Below are 18,366 nucleotides of genomic sequence, written 5' to 3' on the forward strand. Positions count from 1 at the left end.
CATTACTGAAAAGGCAACTTGAAAAGATGCAGGTAACAATAACGACTGAAGTGTGGATCCAAGTTTCAATAAAAATGACTTTTATATCAAGCGAAAAGGTCAGGTTTTATGTAAGCAAGGATTTAAAAGCCTGTGTTATTACCACCTAAAGTAAAACCCAGTTACAGCATTTTTTCCTCCTGCCATTTCATAAATGTCAGCATAAGGTTTTTATTTCAGGGTTTGTGGATGAAATATTTTGGATTAAATGCAAAATGAATGTTTTTACCATTTGAAATATGATGAGGTAACTGGGTGCCTACAAAAAGTTACTAATTAAAGTTCATCGTAATGGAATATAAAACAAAATGAGTTGATGTTAATTATGGAGGCTGATAATTGATTTCTAGTGATGTAAATTAGGAGACTTAAAATGATTTCAGCTGTTAGTAAAATTTACTAGTTTGCTGTAATTTACTATGAAGTCCACTATATAGAGGGCAAGCATGAAGGTTCCTGATGCTTATGCCTTTTCTTTGATTTCCTGTAAATTTAAAATACTTCTAAAAGAAATGTCATTGATATATCAGATTTATTACCCTTACGTTTTCCTTTTTTTGACATTTTTGTGAGATAGCCTTTGTCTGATTAAAACATGCTGATCTGACATTTCAGGTGCTTGGGCATAAGAAGTCGTCATTACTGGAACATCTGAATTCTGGTCATAGTTTATTTCAGGTGAAAATCAGGTGGTTTTGCTTGCAAGCAGTTCAGAATTGACAACTTCAATCCCCAATCATCATCCCTTCCCCTTTGGCTCCTAAACTGGGTGGAGGTTTTATAATCTTTCAAAGGCAGAGGACTCCAGTCTTGACTCCACTGTTCCAAGGTGGTGTCATTACCCAGTACAATAAGGTTTATAAAACTTGATAATTCTCATACACACCATAGATCCAATCTGAGGCTGAGTGCAAAGAAGGAAAAATTGCACAACCATTGAAGCTACACAATAGAAGTGAATCAAAAACATTCACTGAAAAAACAGATGTAGCTGGATGCATCGATACATGCTATAACCAGAAGGTCTTCATTTCATTCTTTTTTCACCAAATAAGTGAAGAAAGGTGATAAAACAGATTTTGGTCTAGTATAGAATATATCTTTTCTTCCTTGAAATCTTTTTTTCTCCAAATTCTGTTTCATAATTATTTATTTATTGCTTAATCAAGAAGTGGTTAAATAAACTGTTCACAGAGTAGTAGGGCGAACTGAAAACATTCATGTGAAACCTAATCAGAAATATCTGGTGGCAGAAGTAGGGGAGAGGCATTCTTATGTCCTCAGTTTGTTAAAACTAAATACTATCCATAGTCCAAAACCTAATATCCTGTATTTAGTTAATCTTTATTCATTGGGCCATTTGCTTGCCTTTGCTGCACAGTGAAGGTTTCTCGCTCTTTGCAAAATGAATTTCTTCAAGTAGTTTCTTGATGCGTTTTATTTACTCGGACAGAAATGCAGATACTACCTGTTAGAAATGCATTCATCAGTAAGAGGCACAGTACTGTCCTTGCAGTTTCTAAGGAACAGAGCAAGTGAGTTAATGAGTGAATGGGTTAATGAAAGGATACATCAATAAACTTACCTTTAACCTCCAGAGATTGCAGTGTAAGTAAGTCTTTTTTCTGTAAACAAGTGCATAAAAGTCTCACGGTCTGCAACCTCAGGGTCATTTCCGTATACTGCAAAACAAATGAAAAATCCAAAACACAATCCATCATGACTGAGAATCTCCAAGGAATAGCAGCCTGGGATGAAGATGGGGGGTAGATCAGGTTAGTGCTGTACTTCATTCAGTTCATATATTCATCATGAAGAAATTAGGAAGAAAATTTGTAATGCTGATCAAAGGGGGAATTGCTTCAGAATGCATATGGCAGTTTTTAGGAGCTTCAGTATTTTTCCACTGCAGAACTGCAATAATGAAGACATTTTTGCTGGAAGATGAGCATCTGTGTGGAACTTAACAGCGTTGTGATTCAGCAGTAGTGATACTGTTACTGGTTTGGCATTGTAGAAAATTCAGAATAGTTTGAATATTTGAATTTCTGTAATGAGACACTCTCTGTAAGGAAGCTGTGTGGTTTTTACTGACATTGGGGATTAATGCCACTGAGATAAACACCTGTAGAAAATAATCTGCTTATAAAATGTGTCAAACACAGGAATTAGGTACCAGAGGAAATCTATAAAATGACGCTAGGATACTTCTCTGCACATCCACATATTTCTGCATTAAAGGAACTATAATGCTTTAGGTTAAAAGTGTGAAAATATTAATTATTTTAAGCTCAGGAAAGTAAAGGTTAAAGGTTAAATATTGTTTTATTGTCAGCAATTTCTCTCAAATAATTGTAAGAAAGGATTTTTCCCTCAGTTTTAGATTACAAAAAAACCCACTGTTTCATTCCTTTAGCCAACAAGTGTGCCGCTTGATCTCTATATGGCACTAGTAGTAGCCTTTAGCATGCAACTACAAAGCTTTTTTTATCAACAAGTTTGAAGTTTGGGGAATATGTTTGAGAAATCTTCACACATAATAGGACATTGATTGTTTCTATTGGTTTGATGGGAGTAGTAATTTTTGGTAATTGTGTTCTTTTACAGAGTAACTCTACAGTCACTTAAGCAATTCAAGTGTAAAATGTACAACATGTACTCAGAAAAAGACAAAGAAACAGCTACATTCACAGCCTCATACTGAGGACCTCCTGAAAAACAGAACACTGAAATGGGAAATAATTATTTGTCCAATAGTTTTCTTTGCTCCCACTGATAATGTTAATTACTAAGGGTATTTGTGATTGAATATTTATTCCCCTGCAGCCAGGTTACAGTCTTACTAGAGTTGTAAAGCTTTGAGGAGAGACTCCAGACACAGACTCAGCCAAAATGGACTATCTCAGTGAGAGGGAATAAAGAACCTGTGCTAGAGCTAAGGTCACAGCTATCTTCAGAACTACCCTGCTGATGCTTATAGGCCCTGGGATACAGAAGATGCTTCTCCTCCACCCAGCTCCATTGCCTGAGTTCACCAAGAAAAGGCTATTTGGGGGTGAGATCCAGTAGATGGAGCTTTGAAACTCAGAGGGAATATTGGAATACATTCAAAATTACAACTTTATCCAACCCTTTACTGCCCCATGCCAACAGATTATTTGTTCTTTTCCCCTTCTGCATCCTTCCTTATTGTCTCTTTCCCTCAGATTCACTCCATAAACCTTTCACACTTTTCTCTGTTACTGTGTTCCTTTTACTGTTTTTAAAGCCCTGTTCTGTTGCTTCCTGTAAAGTTTTAATCATTTTAGTCTCTCCTTAATAAGAAATAAACTTCCTCACCTCTCCACCAGCATCTTTGGCCCAAAATGTCTAAATAACATTTTGTGCCATTGCATTGTTCATTGAAATTCTATGTATAATTAAAGAGAAATTGTCAGAAATTTTTCATTGCAACATGGGAATGAAACTTTTTCAATGAGAAAGAAAAAAAGTTATCAGAAAACTGCGATTATTTGCTTAAATTCCAGAAAATGTTCTACTGGAACATTTCGAAACAAAATGCTTTATGTTGATATTTAGTGACATATGTTCCTTTTGGAGTTTTGAAAATTTGCATGCATTGGCTTTGATTGAAAAGCATTTGTGGCATTCTGTAATGGCATTCTGAAGTGGGTTTTCTGAAACTGATTCTTCATAGCAGTCTGCATATTTTGAAAATAATTTTTAGTTTCAAACCAGATATATTCAAGTTTTGACCTGCTTGTTATATGCCTTTCTTCCAATTATTAATTGGTTAATTTCAACTGAAAATTGAAAAACTGAAAATTGAACTTTTTCAGTTCTTAAGAGCCAAAATTCTTCTGTGTACAGTGCTTAAGACAGTGGGATTCTATCTTTGTTCTCAGGACTGTCATAAATACTATTTGAATAATGATTATTTGATATAGAAATACTTGGGTGGGAGTCATTATCCTAGTTAATGCAGGAGATAAGGTCAATTTATCAATTCTGTCGAACAGTGATCCTTTCCGACCACTAATACATGAACAAGCCGGTACTTACAGCATTACTGTAGCTTTGGTGAAAAACAGCTTTTATGTCAGCCATATTATGTAGGGATGCATCACCAGTTCATTATATCACTTCTTCAGTGAAGCAGTAATGAAAGCAGAATAGAATTTGCTGGTAGGATAGAACTGTATGTTTTGATGTAGTACCAAGTACTAGAAATCAGAAAAACCAGAGAAAAGTTTATTTTTATTTAGTGATCATAACCATCCATTTTCCCTTAAGAACAGACTTCCTTTTAAATACAATTGTGTGACTTTTTACATGTCTCTGAAGTGATCTAGATCTAAGGCAGCTTGTATTTGGGAGAATTCTTCTATTTAGCCAACTGTGAATCCAACTGTGTTCCCAGCATGCACACTGGCAACCAGATTTCTGTCCTTTCTGAACCAGAGAGCAGTTACTGAGCCTTGTCTTTTAAAGCACATCTCACCTTTTGTCATAGTTGAATACGTTCATTGCAAACATTATTTCTGCCATATTCGTTTGTATGTTATCTATGCCGTTTTATATACACACATAAAAAATCATTTATCACCCTCAATTAAATCTGATTCTCTGTAATGGCATAATGTTTAGCTGCCAAATAATTTCATGGTATTTTTATTGTTCTCATTAGGCTTTACTTAAATGGAACCAAACAAAAGAATACCCTGGTAACTGAGTAACACGGCTTCCCACCTGGTCTCCAGGTGATACAGGCCATTCTTAATGTCAGTTGTAAAAATACTCTACTTTGTTTCAAATTGTTTAAAGTGAGAAGATTTTGTATGAAATAGTATGATGAAGTTAGTAATTTCATGTATAAACAGTTTTGCTTGCTCTGGCAGGTAAGTTGCCCATTGAAGCTCATTTAAATTATTTCTTCACAGCATAACATGTTCAGATGGGTTGTCAAAGAACAATTAGTTAAACATAGTGGCTTTTTGGGGGTAAAACATTTAATTTCAGCCTGTTAGAGGCAGCTGAATCAGATAGCCCCATAGATGTGAGGCTACTGTACATCATACCCTCAGGTTCTGCCTGTAGCAAAGCTGAGCAGGCTGGTCCCAGTTGGTGGACACATGGACAACAAACACACACAGAGGCCACACACTTCAACAAAGATTTAACATATACGTTTTCATGTATATGTCTGTATTTGCAAAAAAAGCAAATGGATCGCTTTACTGGCTGGTCTTAGATGCTTGGTCAGCCCGAGCCTCAGATGGCCTCAGATCCTCTGGTCTCCCCAGCTGAGGAGCGGTTGCATCTGAGGTTTGCAGTCCCACTCCTCCCTGGCTAATCCATCTGAAAGTTCACTAGCATCCAAATGTGCCCATTCAGAACAGAGCACACCCAAACAACAGATAGTTACAAATAGGACTTAATGACAATAAAGGGTAGACTACAGTGATCAGGCAGACATCTCAGTCAGAGAAACCACCGGTTGACACTTAAATAACCCCTTTATTCCCCTTTTCACTTTATTTTCCCATGCTTGCTTCTCCCCAGTCCACTTTTTGATCCCTTCCTTTCCTCCCCAAATTCTTTCCCTCCTGCATCCTTAACAAGTGCTATAACCCCTTCAGTCTGTGAGGTAAGAGAGGGGATTTGTTCAGTGGGCTCCTCCTGGTATGTTCTACGCAAAGGACAATGATCTGACTGTACTTGGGCAGTCTTAGGCCTAGTCGATTCCCTGTGCCGCATTTTCACTGATTAAGCTGCCAGGGTTCCTCCCCAAATCCCATCAACTTTTGTCTCATGCTGTCTCAGCCTTTGTGTAGATGGTTATTAGCCTTTAATCACATAGCCTAGCACAATCTACTGGTCACATCTAAACTGCATCTTAAATTGATAAAAAATTTCATGCTTTTATTCAAACAGATAAAGGAAAGAGAGTGTATTTTAACATGGTATTCTACTATAATCAGTGTTGCTCTCAATGTTTAAATATACTGACTTAAAGTGTCAGTATCTGAATCAGCTAATGCAAAAAGTGATTTTTTTTTTTTGCTCTTCATGTTTTAGGAATAAAGTCGTGATACTTCCAATAATATACTAATCCTGGAATTTTTTTCTTTGCAGGTTATCAAGTGATCTGACATTCAGGAAAAGAGAGGAACAAAAATCTTCCTCGCACACATGAATCCTTCAGGTAGGAAACTGTACTTGATATTTCATGACAATGCTATATATAAATAATATTTAAAATTACTATAACAAGATAACAGTGTTGGGCTTGGTAGTTGGTAGAAATGAACTTCCATCATTTCAAGTGCAATTTTCAAGTTGTAATGTAAATTGTAATGTAAATTCAAACACTAAAATTTTATTCTTTACAGCTTATGCTTTTCTCATCCATAAAAGACTGCTGAAAAAAATAAGAAGCCTAAAATTATGGCTAAACGTACAGACCACCAGGGAAGAAAACAGAATATTCAGGAGCTGTGAGACTGGTAGGGGAACACTGTTGTTAGCTAAATCATGTCTTACTGGGAAAACAAAGGCAGTAGAGGTGGTATTCAGAAAAGGAAAAAAAAAAAAGATAGTAGGAAAGGATCAGTTTTTAGCTTTTGTTACATTTCTAGTATTAGTCTGAGCAAAGTACTTGAGTGTTCTGTACGCAGTATGGTGCAAACCATCACTGTCACTCAGAAACACATGTAGTGGTAACGATGCCCAGGTCTTGGTTATGGACATATATCAGTATTGGCATTTGAGAACTTGGCATGGTAAGACAGACTTATTCAATGTCCCCAGTATAATTGAATATATGGCCAGTAGGATTCTGGATGGTCTAATAGCCTATCACATTCTTGCTTTATTTTGTTCTTTATTTGTAGTTGGTTTCATAAGCTGTAGTTCAGTGTTTCAAATAGTAATGAACTGCAGTGTTTTGAGACTCCTTAAACTGCCTTCCCCCAGGCCTGAAAGATGAACACTGTTTATCATCATAACTAGTAGGAATGTGAATCTTGTTTGGTAAAGTTCTTTTGGCTTTACATTTCTCTAGGAGCACAAGCAAAGCTTGTGATGGACGTAATGTCATTGCGAGTGGGTTCTATACAGTTGTTCCCCTTCCTGCAAGCCTGAAAACATTTCAGATAGAAAATTTTTCCATCTGTGCAGAACTGAATAAAGACTTCTCTGTCAATCTCAAGATATTTATCCATCAGCATAGCCAAGAAAGAAAGAGAAAAGAATGTATGAACTAGAACTTAATTAGGACAAGGACATTTTCTCTTTCAACCCTACTCCTCTGCACCTGATTTCAGTATTGGTGTTTAACTTCCAGCTTCATTTAGCAGCATTGCAAGCACAGTTTTCAAACCTACAATTTCATAATAATATTAGTTGTAGAGTAGGATTATTTTACAGAAATATCTAGAGTGCACTTCTGTGCACTCTAAAACCTCAGTAATCATTTCAATTTCCATCGAGGTGCACTGTTTCCTGAGGTGCAATGTGCAGCTGTTGAATACTGTGTAACAGCTGTCTTAAAAGGGAGAAATTCAACTATGTCAGAATGTAATAACTTTGTTGGAATTAAATAAAAACTCTGAAAAAGGAGGCCTGTGATCGTTTAATTATCAGTTACTCAACCCTTGGTTTTGCATGACATTCTGGCAAATGAGTGTCCACTGTGCCCCTTATAAAAGAATATATTGAGTCCTAAAAATGAGGCATTCCCTCACAGCATCTTCATTAATGCTATTTACCCCTTTATGAAAACATCGAGTCATAAACAGGGAAGATGCACTTTTGATGTAGTTGCAACAAAGTGGACATTATTTTTTCTACTAAAGCAAGTATTTTTTAAAAACAAGACATCTCTGCAAAAGCTTTATAAATGACATTTGAACCACAAATACCAAACACAAGGCAACCATGGAAACATAGGCACTGGAACAAATGGAATATGGTTAATGTGCCTGGAGCCTCCTGGCCACTGCTCTGCTGCTGCTCACATTCCTTCAGAAAGCAAAACAAGTATCAGAATGAAGCTTTTCTAGGATGCTTTTAAGCTTAATCTTCAAATAAACAGAGGTTCTAATAATTCTTTAGTAGAAAATATTTTGAAAGCATTAAATCCTGAATGTAAATAGGATGTCCAGTCATCTCATGCTTCTGCAGTTTTCCAACTGTTCATAATTCAAAGTATTAAACTTCGAATTATTAAACACAGGCCTGGAAAGCATATATTAGATCACAAAGTCCAGTCCTCAGCTGCCACAACCAACCATGTCATATATATTTCATAACAGATCAGACTAGCTGGGAAAACTAAATGGGATTATCGTGTTTGGAAGACTCTTCCAGAAACTCACTGCTGTGATGGTAATATTTTTCTCTAATTTTGTAAGCTAATTATGGCCATCTATTCCTGTTCCAACATTTGCTAGAGTTTACACATTCTTATTTTCTCTCTTTTGATGTGAATCTCCTGCTATGTTTATAGAAGGCAACCATCCTTGTGTGGAGTAGAAAGCCTACTCTTTAAATTGCCGTCATGAGACAGCCCTGTGTCTTCTGCTCATCTTTCTAGCTGTGTTCTAAATCTCTTCTAAATAGGTTAACCTGGGCTTTCTTTCCCCAAATAGAGGTGACAAAAACTGTTCGTAGAGTTTAATCTGTGGCCGTAATAGGACCATATTCCTCCCCTGTATGCGTCCTGTTCTTTTTCACAGCCACATTACCGAAATAGTTCATGATCATGTCATTTTTAGAAAATGAATGTTCCCAAGGAAAAATACTTGGTTTTACATGCATCAACTTCATCCCATTTCTACTAATTTCGTTCTTTAGGTCTTCGGTTTCCAAAATGATCCCATTTTCCTTGAAGAGTGCTCTTTCTTGATGACACTTTCTCTTTCATTGTATTGACAAATTTCATTCTTTTACCCACTGTAATCAGTTTCTCTTGTCTGTCAATTCTTTACACAGAAGAGATACATCTGTTAAAGTAAAAAAGACTAAATCGTGGTACCAGTTCTCTAAGGGGAAGCACAGTATGAATCTCAATTTGAAAGTGCTGCATTTTGCAAATGTTCCAACTACTGTTAGAGATAATAAAATATTGTAAGTGGTCTCATATGTATATAAAACAGTTACTGTTTATAATTCATTATTTCACCTTCACTTTAGAAAAAATGTGCCTTGCTCTTGCGTGCTCTCAGTAGTCTGCACTCCACATTACACCAAGTTTTCAGCTCATTTCTGAGGTTAAACACAACTGCTTGTGCCTGCCATTTGTTCACAGTCATAAAATCGCATGTGCTTACACAAAACTGGAATTCATATTAAAACTACTTGCTTTCCACTGACTATATATGCACAAATTGCTATAAGTGAGCTTAAAACTAACCCAGATGCGATTTTCCAGGCTGTAGCTAAGAAACGTGCCTGGATATTCAGAAGTGGTATATGGAAATGTAGCCAACTGTTGTTCTCCACACTGTCCACAGTAAACATGCTTTAGACTCAGTTAAATTAACTGATACTTCCATTTGCCTTTGTGCTTAAAAAACATTTATATGGTGACAGATCATAGTTTCTTGATACAGAAAATTAATTGCATCATGAAAATTGAGTCATCTGATAAACCACAAAGAATTTTTCCTCAGCAGAGATACAGCTTATTCCCACGGTGTGCTACACTGAATGGGTTTCAAGCATACAAATACCTGTCAGATGTACTTGGTAGGAGTGGAAAGCTGAGGTAAGGAGTTCCCTATTCAGATAGTAAATTTGTTCTTCTTTAGTTTCAAAGACTGAGGTTGGCTACCGAGAATCTAACAGCTGACTCCAGTAACCATCTCCAAGCAGGACGAGTACTGGTGGGACAAGCAGAAGGTTTGCTTGAAGTCATTCTGTCTCTTCTACAGGCTGAACAATCAGATTTAGCAGGATCAGCGACTCCTGGCCACGCTGAGCTGTAACCTGAATTCTGAGGACATCTAGTGGTGTCAGCCCACCGCAGGGGCTGGGTCTTCGCAGCTGGTGGCTTCTTGCTTGCACCTCGCTGTATTTCAGCCAAGTTCTGCCACACTGCCTCTGGTCTTTAAAGGTTGAACAAAGAGGGATAACTGCATCCGCTCTTGCGTTTTCACCTAATAAATTAACTGTGAAGTTACACTACTTTTGTCTTGGTTTCTTTTCTCCGATCTTGGCATTTCCACTTAACTGCAAAATCAAATGCAGTAAAAACAATGATTGGAACTCACAGAAGGAGTAGCATTCTTCAGCTCATGTGGTCCTGAATTCAACATTGTCAGTCCCAAATATTCAGAAGACATGAGACTGGCTCAAAAATCATAAAAAATCTTCTAAACAAATTCTGGTTATTTTCTATTTGCCTTCTGTTTTCAGGACTTCCAGAGTTTCAAATATGACGAGCTCTTCTTTGTATCAACAGGGGTAAACCAGGGTATCTTCTTTGTGTCAACAGGATACTTTTTGTTACTAAAAGGCTAGTTTCTCTGATAAATTAATGAGTCTAAATGAAGAGCTTTAAGAAAAGCACACAGTATCTCAAGATGCCAAATAAATATGCAAGATTTGTTAATGCTATAGAATTGTAATCCTAGCGCTGTTACCCATTCAGAAAGACCTACTCACTACTCTGTGATTCAGTTTTTCTGCTTCTGAAGTGGAACCGTAGGTGTTGCTGCACCTTTTTGAGCAAAACAAGAATCAATTAACTGCAATTCAAAAAGGACTTTGATCAAGCCAAGTGATACGTATTACACTTTAAGCATTGTTATTGACTACTGCATGATGGCATATTTTTCAGTGAGCCTTTGATCTGGTATTTCCTCCTGAGGAGAAGGAGACATCATGAAGCAGAAACTGACGTCATCAGTTCAAATCGTTCTGCTACTTGCTCTGACTGCAGTGAGTCTGATGGGTAAGTACAACACTTCCTGAAACACTTGTTTTTTCCTTAAAACACTTTCTTTAGAAAAGTCTGAGGCTTTACCTGATCTTTCCTGACCACCACTGGAGCCTGTACGTATTTAAATTACTTTCTTCTAAAGCTTTGTATGGAGATTTTGGAAATGGCTGGAGTCCTCTTTTCTTTTTATGGTATTAATTTGATGATTATGTGGTGGCAATGGTGAAAGGCAATCACCCCATCCTTACACTCACTCCATGCTTGGGAATTAGCATCATGTAATAGTAACACTATTAGAGATAATGGTATGGAACTTTAATGAAGTAAAAGCTTAGGTTGAAAAGTTACCTAAGTAAGCTTCGGTTGAAAAGCCACATGCTTTTCATGTCAAAATGTATGTAAATTTATGGTCTGTGTTCTTTGTAGAAGTTAATGGCAAGTAGTCTTAACAGGAAATATTCTTAAGCGTTTTGGGATTATCAGGGAATATTCAAATTGGCTGGAGTACCTCCCGTATGAAGACAGGCTGAGAAAGTTGGGCTGTTCAGCCTGGAGAAGAGAAGGCTGCGTGGAGACCTCATAGCAGCCTTCCAGTATCTGAAGGAGGCCTATAAGGATGCTGGGGAGGGACTCTTCATTAAGGACTGTAGTGATAGGACAAGGGGTAATGGGTTCAAGCTTAAACAGGGGAAATTTAGGTTAGATACAAGGAAGAAGTTCTTTACAGTGAGGATGGTGAAGCACTGGAATGGGTTGCCCAAGGAAGTTGTGAATGCTCCATCCCTGGCAGTGTTCAAGGCCAGGTTGGGCAGAGCCTTGGGTGGCATGGTTTAGTGCGAAGTGTCCCTGCCCATGGCAGGGGGGTTGGAACTAGATGATCTTAACGTCCTGTCCAACCCTAACTATTCTATGATTCTATGATTTTATGAAATAATTAATCAATACATTCAGTTTACCAATACACAAAATACTGCATCCACCCCATTGATTCCTTCTTTTTATTGCTTGTCTTGACTATAATTTACCCCAAATATGTGCAATTAATGGAACTTCAGTTCTGTTGCAAACTTGAAGGTGAAATTTAGTTATAAGATGACCTGAAGATAAAAATTTTTTTATATTTTAGGGGGAAAAAAAAAAAAAAGGTCATACATTTACTTCCAAGTTTTTAAATTTAATTTGAAGATAAATGTACACTTTCTAAGTTTAGGTTAAAATCACATTTTCATTGTGAGAAGTAAAAAAGAGAAGTAAAATAATTTTAGTAGCTATTTTAGAAATATGTTTTCTTTTCTAAAAGCTTTGAGACTTTTCCCAGGCAGGCTTACTTGACAAATTCAGTCTGTAGTTTCAAATCATTTTATTGTCCTCAGAAAAGCATTCCTTGCTGAATGTGTCATTCAATCATAACAACCAAAAACATTGTCCAACTCTAACTAGCTGGATTTCTGCACTTCCCTAGGTCAATCATACCCTGGAAAACCTAAGATAATAAGATGTCATTCTCTAGAAAAGGAAACCTTTTCTTGTTGGTGGAAGCCTGGCCCAGATGGAGGACTTCCTACCAATTACACCCTGTTCTACAGCAAGGACAGGTAACAATGCATATGTATTCTGTAAATGATCAAGTGATGATTATGACAGAACGAGGGAATGATAGCATTAATTTATAAAGGTGTTTTTATGAATCCCTCCTAAATCTCAGACAGCCAACAATGGCTACATGAGATGAATGCCTTTCCCTTGTTGGCAGAAAACATGACCACTACCAGTCCCAAACCTTCAGCCTGTCCCTACTGAAACTTATCTGGCCTAAAATACCACTGGTCTAAAGACATGTTGGGAAAGGTGTAGTTTATCCATCTTATCAGGAGGCACACAGCTTTTAGCTGAATGGCATGCTTCTCTGAGGAGGGGACCATCAAGGCAGCATGGGGCCGTGGGGGCTTTCCTGCGGCAGCAGGGCAAGACCTCCATCCCTGGCGACAGGGCAGGCTGGGGGCAGCCCAGCCTTGGGCATCAAGCACCTCCCTGGGGACAGGGCAGGCTGAGGCCAGGCTGGTCCAGGATGTCAGCCCATGGGTTGCGGCTGGCTTGCAGGGCAAAGCTGAGAAAGACAGGGCTGTGGGGAGCTGGAGACCAGCCCTGCTGCAGCAGGCTGACATAGGGACCTGGGACCCAGGCAGTATGTGAGAGCTGGTGCTGCCCTCAGGGTCCTGCCAAGGAGCTTGTCCAATGCTGTGCAAAGCAAACCCCCATCTGGAGATACAGAGTATGTTTGCTTCCCCTTCTGGATTTGTAGCCAATCTCGTGGTTCCCAAAAAGGAAGTAAAATCAGATGTGGCTATTGCATCTCAGAAGTTAATCTTCTGGTTAAGTCTGTGACTCATTCATCCTGTTTAAGAATAAAATGTGTATATGTTTAGCAACTCTGCTTAACTTGTGCTTCTTTGTGTAATTGCCCTTTCTTCCTGAAAACAAGAGGTCTCTGAACAGGGCCAAGTAAGCAGGGAGGCTCAGAGATTAAGTATCTTTGAATAAATCCCTGGAGGTTCAGAATAGATAAGGTAAAGCCTCAGACTTCCCTGCTTCACCTAAATAAATTCCAAGTCATTTGGTATTGATCACGAAAGGTGCAGCTTTTAATGAAGTTACCATACTCAACAATAATTTTATGAAAGTCCAGATGTTTCAATCTTGATCAAAACAGAAATTTTAACGAATGTTTTAAGTCATGCTTATCACAGCGCAGAACAGTCCTGCTTAGAGATGGACAGGAATGCTTATCCATTTCATTAAATCCACTGAACACCAGGCACTGCCAAGCACACCAGGTGTGGGCCACAGTTGCCTTTCTTAGCTCATTGTCTCTCAGGTACAGTCCCCTTATTCCCATCTTTTCTTTGTGAATTGGGACAAAACTGCCTGGAAACAAAGAGACCGTGTTATTAGTGGTGTGTTGGGCATAACAATGGGACTAAAGTGCATCCTTGAACCATCTCAGCTGGTGCTTTGGTTTCATGCAGTTCTTCTCACCTGGGATAGGCTCCGAGTCATCATCCTTTTCAGCTTTAATTGAGTACAAAACAATCCCTCTCCTAAAAAAGCCAAAGACCCATATAAAAGTAATAGGTAAGCGGTCATGAATTAATCAGATATTTTTTGAGACAGTTGCGATGATGATCATGTTAAAAAGCAGATAAATAAACATCTTGCAGACAACAAAAATAATAAACCACTTGTTCGCCATACAGCCCATTAGGTTACTTTCCACGGGAAATATGTAAAGAAGATATTTAGCAGCTTTTCTTCTTTAGTCAAAATGAATGTGTTTAATTTGCCTTTTAACTTGCTTTTAAACATTTTTTTTAATTGCCTTGTGCTGTCTCTGGAAATTTCTCTTTCCATTCTTTTGTTGACATATTCCTCATTCCGAACAACTGCAGTAAAAATAGCAATGAAACATTATGGTAATAGCATTTGACACCAAAATGTTTCCCAGAGGTGGGATCATATTCAAGTTTAAACATTTCAAATTTCTTTGCTGAACCTAGGCCATTACAAGAATATTATCTGCTTTGCTTCATTTCCTAAATGTCTAACTTTTTTAATCATTTTATTTCAGTGAAGAAAAAATCTATGAATGTCCAGACTACCAAACATCAGGTCCCAATTCCTGCTACTTTGATAAAAACTACACTAATCCCTGGACAACGTATAATATCACTGTAATGGCAACAAATGAGATTGGAAGTAACAGCTCAGATCCTCAGTACGTGGATGTGACCTCCATAGGTAAAGAGAAGAATGAAATTAAAAACAAACTAGTTGGAGATGTATGTGGCTTTTAGTCCCAGAGCAAGTAGTGGTGAGAGATTTCTTTCCTCATCATGTGCAACTTGCTGTGAACAGTTTATCTACAGATGATCTGAAATATGCATCTTTAATTGATGTGAAAACTGCATTCTACTTATGAATTAAGTAACTCCATATTTTATTGTCATTTTAATTATAGCTGGAAAATTTGCTCCAGGGTTTTTTTTTCCAGATGTAAACATCTTTCTGGCTGCTGGCTGTGCAGTCTTGGGAGGGTAAAAATAACTGCTTAAGCATTCTGCCAGATTTTTGTAGTATTTCATACTCCTACTCTGTTCTGCTTTCTGCATACACATAATCTACACATCGTAATGATAAATGTAGTCAGTCTTTTTAGCTATGAAAAATCTGATATTTTAATATTGCAAAAATAGCCTGATGAAATGACAATTTGTATTTCCTTAGCCTGGCAAATTCAAAGTCTGAGACTTGCTGATACTGTGGTAAATCAATAGCCAGTTAAACATTATTAGAGAGAAAGGAAAAAAAAAGCTATTGTACTGTTATCTTACAGAAGTGCTGAATGATCCGGAATTAATGTGATGAAATACAAAGCTGTAAAGGAGGTGCCTTTTTTCCTGAGAGAAAATTAAATCTTTAATGGCAAACTTTTCATTCACACAGTTCAGCCAGATGCTCCTGTGAACCTCACTGTAGAAACAAAAACATCTGCTAGCATAACGAACCTTTGGGCAAAATGGTCTCCACCTCCAATAGCTGATGTCAGACCTAATTCACATGTGTATCACTATGAGCTACGACTAAAAGCTGAAGGAATGGAAGAGTGGGAGGTAACGGGAAAATATATTTATTGTATAACTGCTCTTTTGGTGAGTTGTCTTGTCTGAATTTCATTGGTATTATGAAAGAAATTAGTTTCTGTAGGGATAGAAAAATTAATGTAACCAAATATGACTCAAGAAAAAAAAATACTGTAATAGTTTGTAGATGCAGTGAAATTCGAGGTATTCGTACAATTTTCCTAATGTTGTATGGTATAAAAACCTCTGTAGTCCACCAATACAGTATTTCATTGTAATTTTCATCAATGTGTCTGTTCCCAAGCATCAAAGTAAGAGACTGCTCAGTTCATATAGTTTAAGCCAAATCAGGATCAAAGCAGTTTATTGATTCATTAAGATGTAATTAATAAGCAATTTGTTAACTCTGCAGTCAAGGTCAGTATTAGCAATAGAACAGGTTAATCACAATACTGGGCACTTGAAAGCATTAATAGACATCTACAAATTTATAAACACATTTCTGTAACTAGTCCTAGAAGTATGCTATATGCAGAAATTCCCCTCTCCCAGGAAGGGTAGGTTACAAGTACACCCCAGCTCCTGCGAATACAAACTCCTCTAGGTACAACTGCCTCAGCAGGGGACATGGATGCTTTAACTTAAAGTGAACCCACATCCCTTCTACCGAGACACACATCAGTGAGAAAGCACCCGCACGGTCACATGCATACACGCAGGTGTGGGTTCCTGCGTGCTGCAGCCCGTGCTGTCTGGAGTGCAGCTACTCACAGCATCAGAGAGGGAGCTACTCTGCCTGGCCCAAGCAGAAGTCATGATGCTAGCTGGTCAGCTTCTGACCACATCAAGCTGAGCTTCAGCTGCTGATAAAGATTCCAATTTCCTCTCCCTTACAAACTTTCATGCTTCCTTAATAGTGCTTTTCAGGCTGACCCTTTTTGTTTCATCTCTCAGTTATTCCCTAGGTACTATTTAATTGGTCTGAGAGTCATCATCATCTTTCTCTCAAACATGATCAGGTGGGGTGTCGTGGTTTGAGCCCAGCCGGTAACTCAGAACCACACAGCCGCTCGCTCACTCCCCCCCCCCACCTTCTTCCTCCCCCCGCTCCCGGAGGGATGGGGAGGAGAATGGGAAGAATGTAACTCCCACGGGTTGAGATAAGAGCAGTCCCGCAACTAAGGTATAACACAAAACCACTACTGCTACCACCAATGATAATAACAATTAGTGAAATAACAAGGGGAGAGGATACAATTGCTCAGCACCCGCCGACCGATACCCAGCCCGACCCGAGCAGTGATCAGGGCCTTCCGGGTAACTCCCCCCGGTTTATATACTGGGCATGACGTGCTGTGGTATGGAATACCCCTTTGGCTAGTTTGGGTCAGGTGTCCTGTCTCTGCTTCCTCCCGGCTTCCCCTCCTCCCTGGCAAAGCATGAGACTGAGAAAGTCCTTGGTTGGAATAAACATTACTTAGCAACAACTAAAAACATCAGTGTTATCAGCATTGTTCCCAGGCTGAAAGTTAAAAAACACAGCACTGCACCAGCTACTAAGCAGGAGAAAAATGACTGCTATAGCTGAACCCAGGACAGTATCCACCCCTTATTCCATACCATTCACGTCATGCTCAGATCCCACATCTCTCAGCACACCATCACCCCTGTCCCATATATACACATATATATACACCCACACCCATACACAGAGAAAGATATCATTCCCTAGTCCATGGACCAATCCCTGTAAAATTGCTGAACTCATCCAGTCCATGATGTCAGGCTCCATCTCTTGTAATAGTCTTTCAGGGCAGGAGGGACGGTACGTAGTGTTGGGTTGTTGCCTGCTGATGATACCGCCAAACTCATCTGGTCACTGCTGAGCTCGTCTGGTTTCCTCAAAATTCATTCTTTGTTGAGGTGATGATCGGAGGGAAGTCAGGGTCAATGGCTGGTGACCTGAAGATATCTAGCTGGTGGGCTATAAAAGTGTTATAGAGCAGGCAACAGCGTACAATTGAGTTCATTGGCTGTTTTCCCCCAAAATCAAATCCCCTTGAGGTACACATTGGACTTCCCCATCTTCCCGCATTACCCACCGAGTATATCCAGGTCCCTGAGCAAAAGCAACCCCACGAGTGGGTTTGCCTTTACCTGAAGCAGGAATAACCCAGACTGTCTTCCCCAACAAATTCTTTATGTGCACCATAGGAACTTTATCCACCTCTACAGTACGTAAAAGTTCTGATTGGGCTGGGCCAGCCCTGTTGGCAGATCCCCTACTGTTGACCAACCAGGTGGCTTTTGGTAAATGTGTATCCCAGTGTTTGAAAGTCCCACCACCCATTGCTCTCAGTGTAGTTTTTAAGAGCCCATTGTACCGTTCGATTTTCCCAGAGGCTGGTGCATGGTAGGGGATGTGGTATACCCACTCAATGCCATGCTCTTTGGCCCAAGTGTCTATGAGGTTGTTCCGGAAATGAGTCCCATTGTCTGACTCAATTCTCTCTGGGGTGCCGTGTCGCCACAAGACTTGTTTCTCAAGGCCCAGGATAGTGTTCCGGGCAGTGGCGTGGGACACAGCGTATGTTTCCAGCCAGCCGGTGGTTGCTTCCACCATGGTAAGCACATAGCGCTTGCCCTGGCGGGTTGGTGGGAGTGTGATATAGTCAATCTGCCAGGCCTCCCCATATTTGTACTTCAGCCATCGTCCTCCATACCAGAGAGGCTTTAACCGCTTGG

At 38.9% G+C, this 18,366-nt stretch overlaps 1 protein-coding gene and 1 long non-coding RNA gene across 3 annotated transcripts in view; one reads left to right on the forward strand and one right to left on the reverse strand.

Annotated features, from left to right (window-relative positions):
* PRLR (prolactin receptor) overlaps positions 1–18,366 on the forward strand; it is a 157,855-nt gene that overhangs the window by 119,547 nt on the left and 19,942 nt on the right. Inside the window, exons 6-12 of one of the 2 annotated variants that reach the window (XM_030470009.1) lie at positions 6,175–6,244; positions 6,432–6,545; positions 8,355–8,427; positions 9,034–9,808; positions 10,883–10,996; positions 14,610–14,779; positions 15,485–15,651. In XM_030470009.1, coding sequence (XP_030325869.1) covers positions 9,624–9,808; positions 10,883–10,996; positions 14,610–14,779; positions 15,485–15,651 — 636 coding nt within the window. In that variant the 5' untranslated portion in view covers positions 6,175–6,244; positions 6,432–6,545; positions 8,355–8,427; positions 9,034–9,623. Of the gene's footprint in view, positions 1–6,174; positions 6,245–6,431; positions 6,546–8,354; positions 8,428–9,033; positions 9,809–10,882; positions 10,997–12,446; positions 12,580–14,609; positions 14,780–15,484; positions 15,652–18,366 lie in introns of both variants that reach the window. The other variant, XM_030470010.1, reaches the window with a different exon arrangement.
* Positions 1,367–4,250, reverse strand: LOC115600721. The gene is made up of 3 exons (XR_003989119.1): positions 4,102–4,250; positions 1,625–1,721; positions 1,367–1,507 (listed from the first exon to the last, which is right to left on the reverse strand). It is a non-coding gene; the product is annotated as an uncharacterized LOC115600721 (long non-coding RNA).

This window comes from Strigops habroptila, chromosome Z (assembly GCF_004027225.2).
Source record: "Strigops habroptila isolate Jane chromosome Z, bStrHab1.2.pri, whole genome shotgun sequence".
Classification (NCBI taxonomy): Eukaryota; Metazoa; Chordata; class Aves; order Psittaciformes; family Psittacidae; genus Strigops; species Strigops habroptila.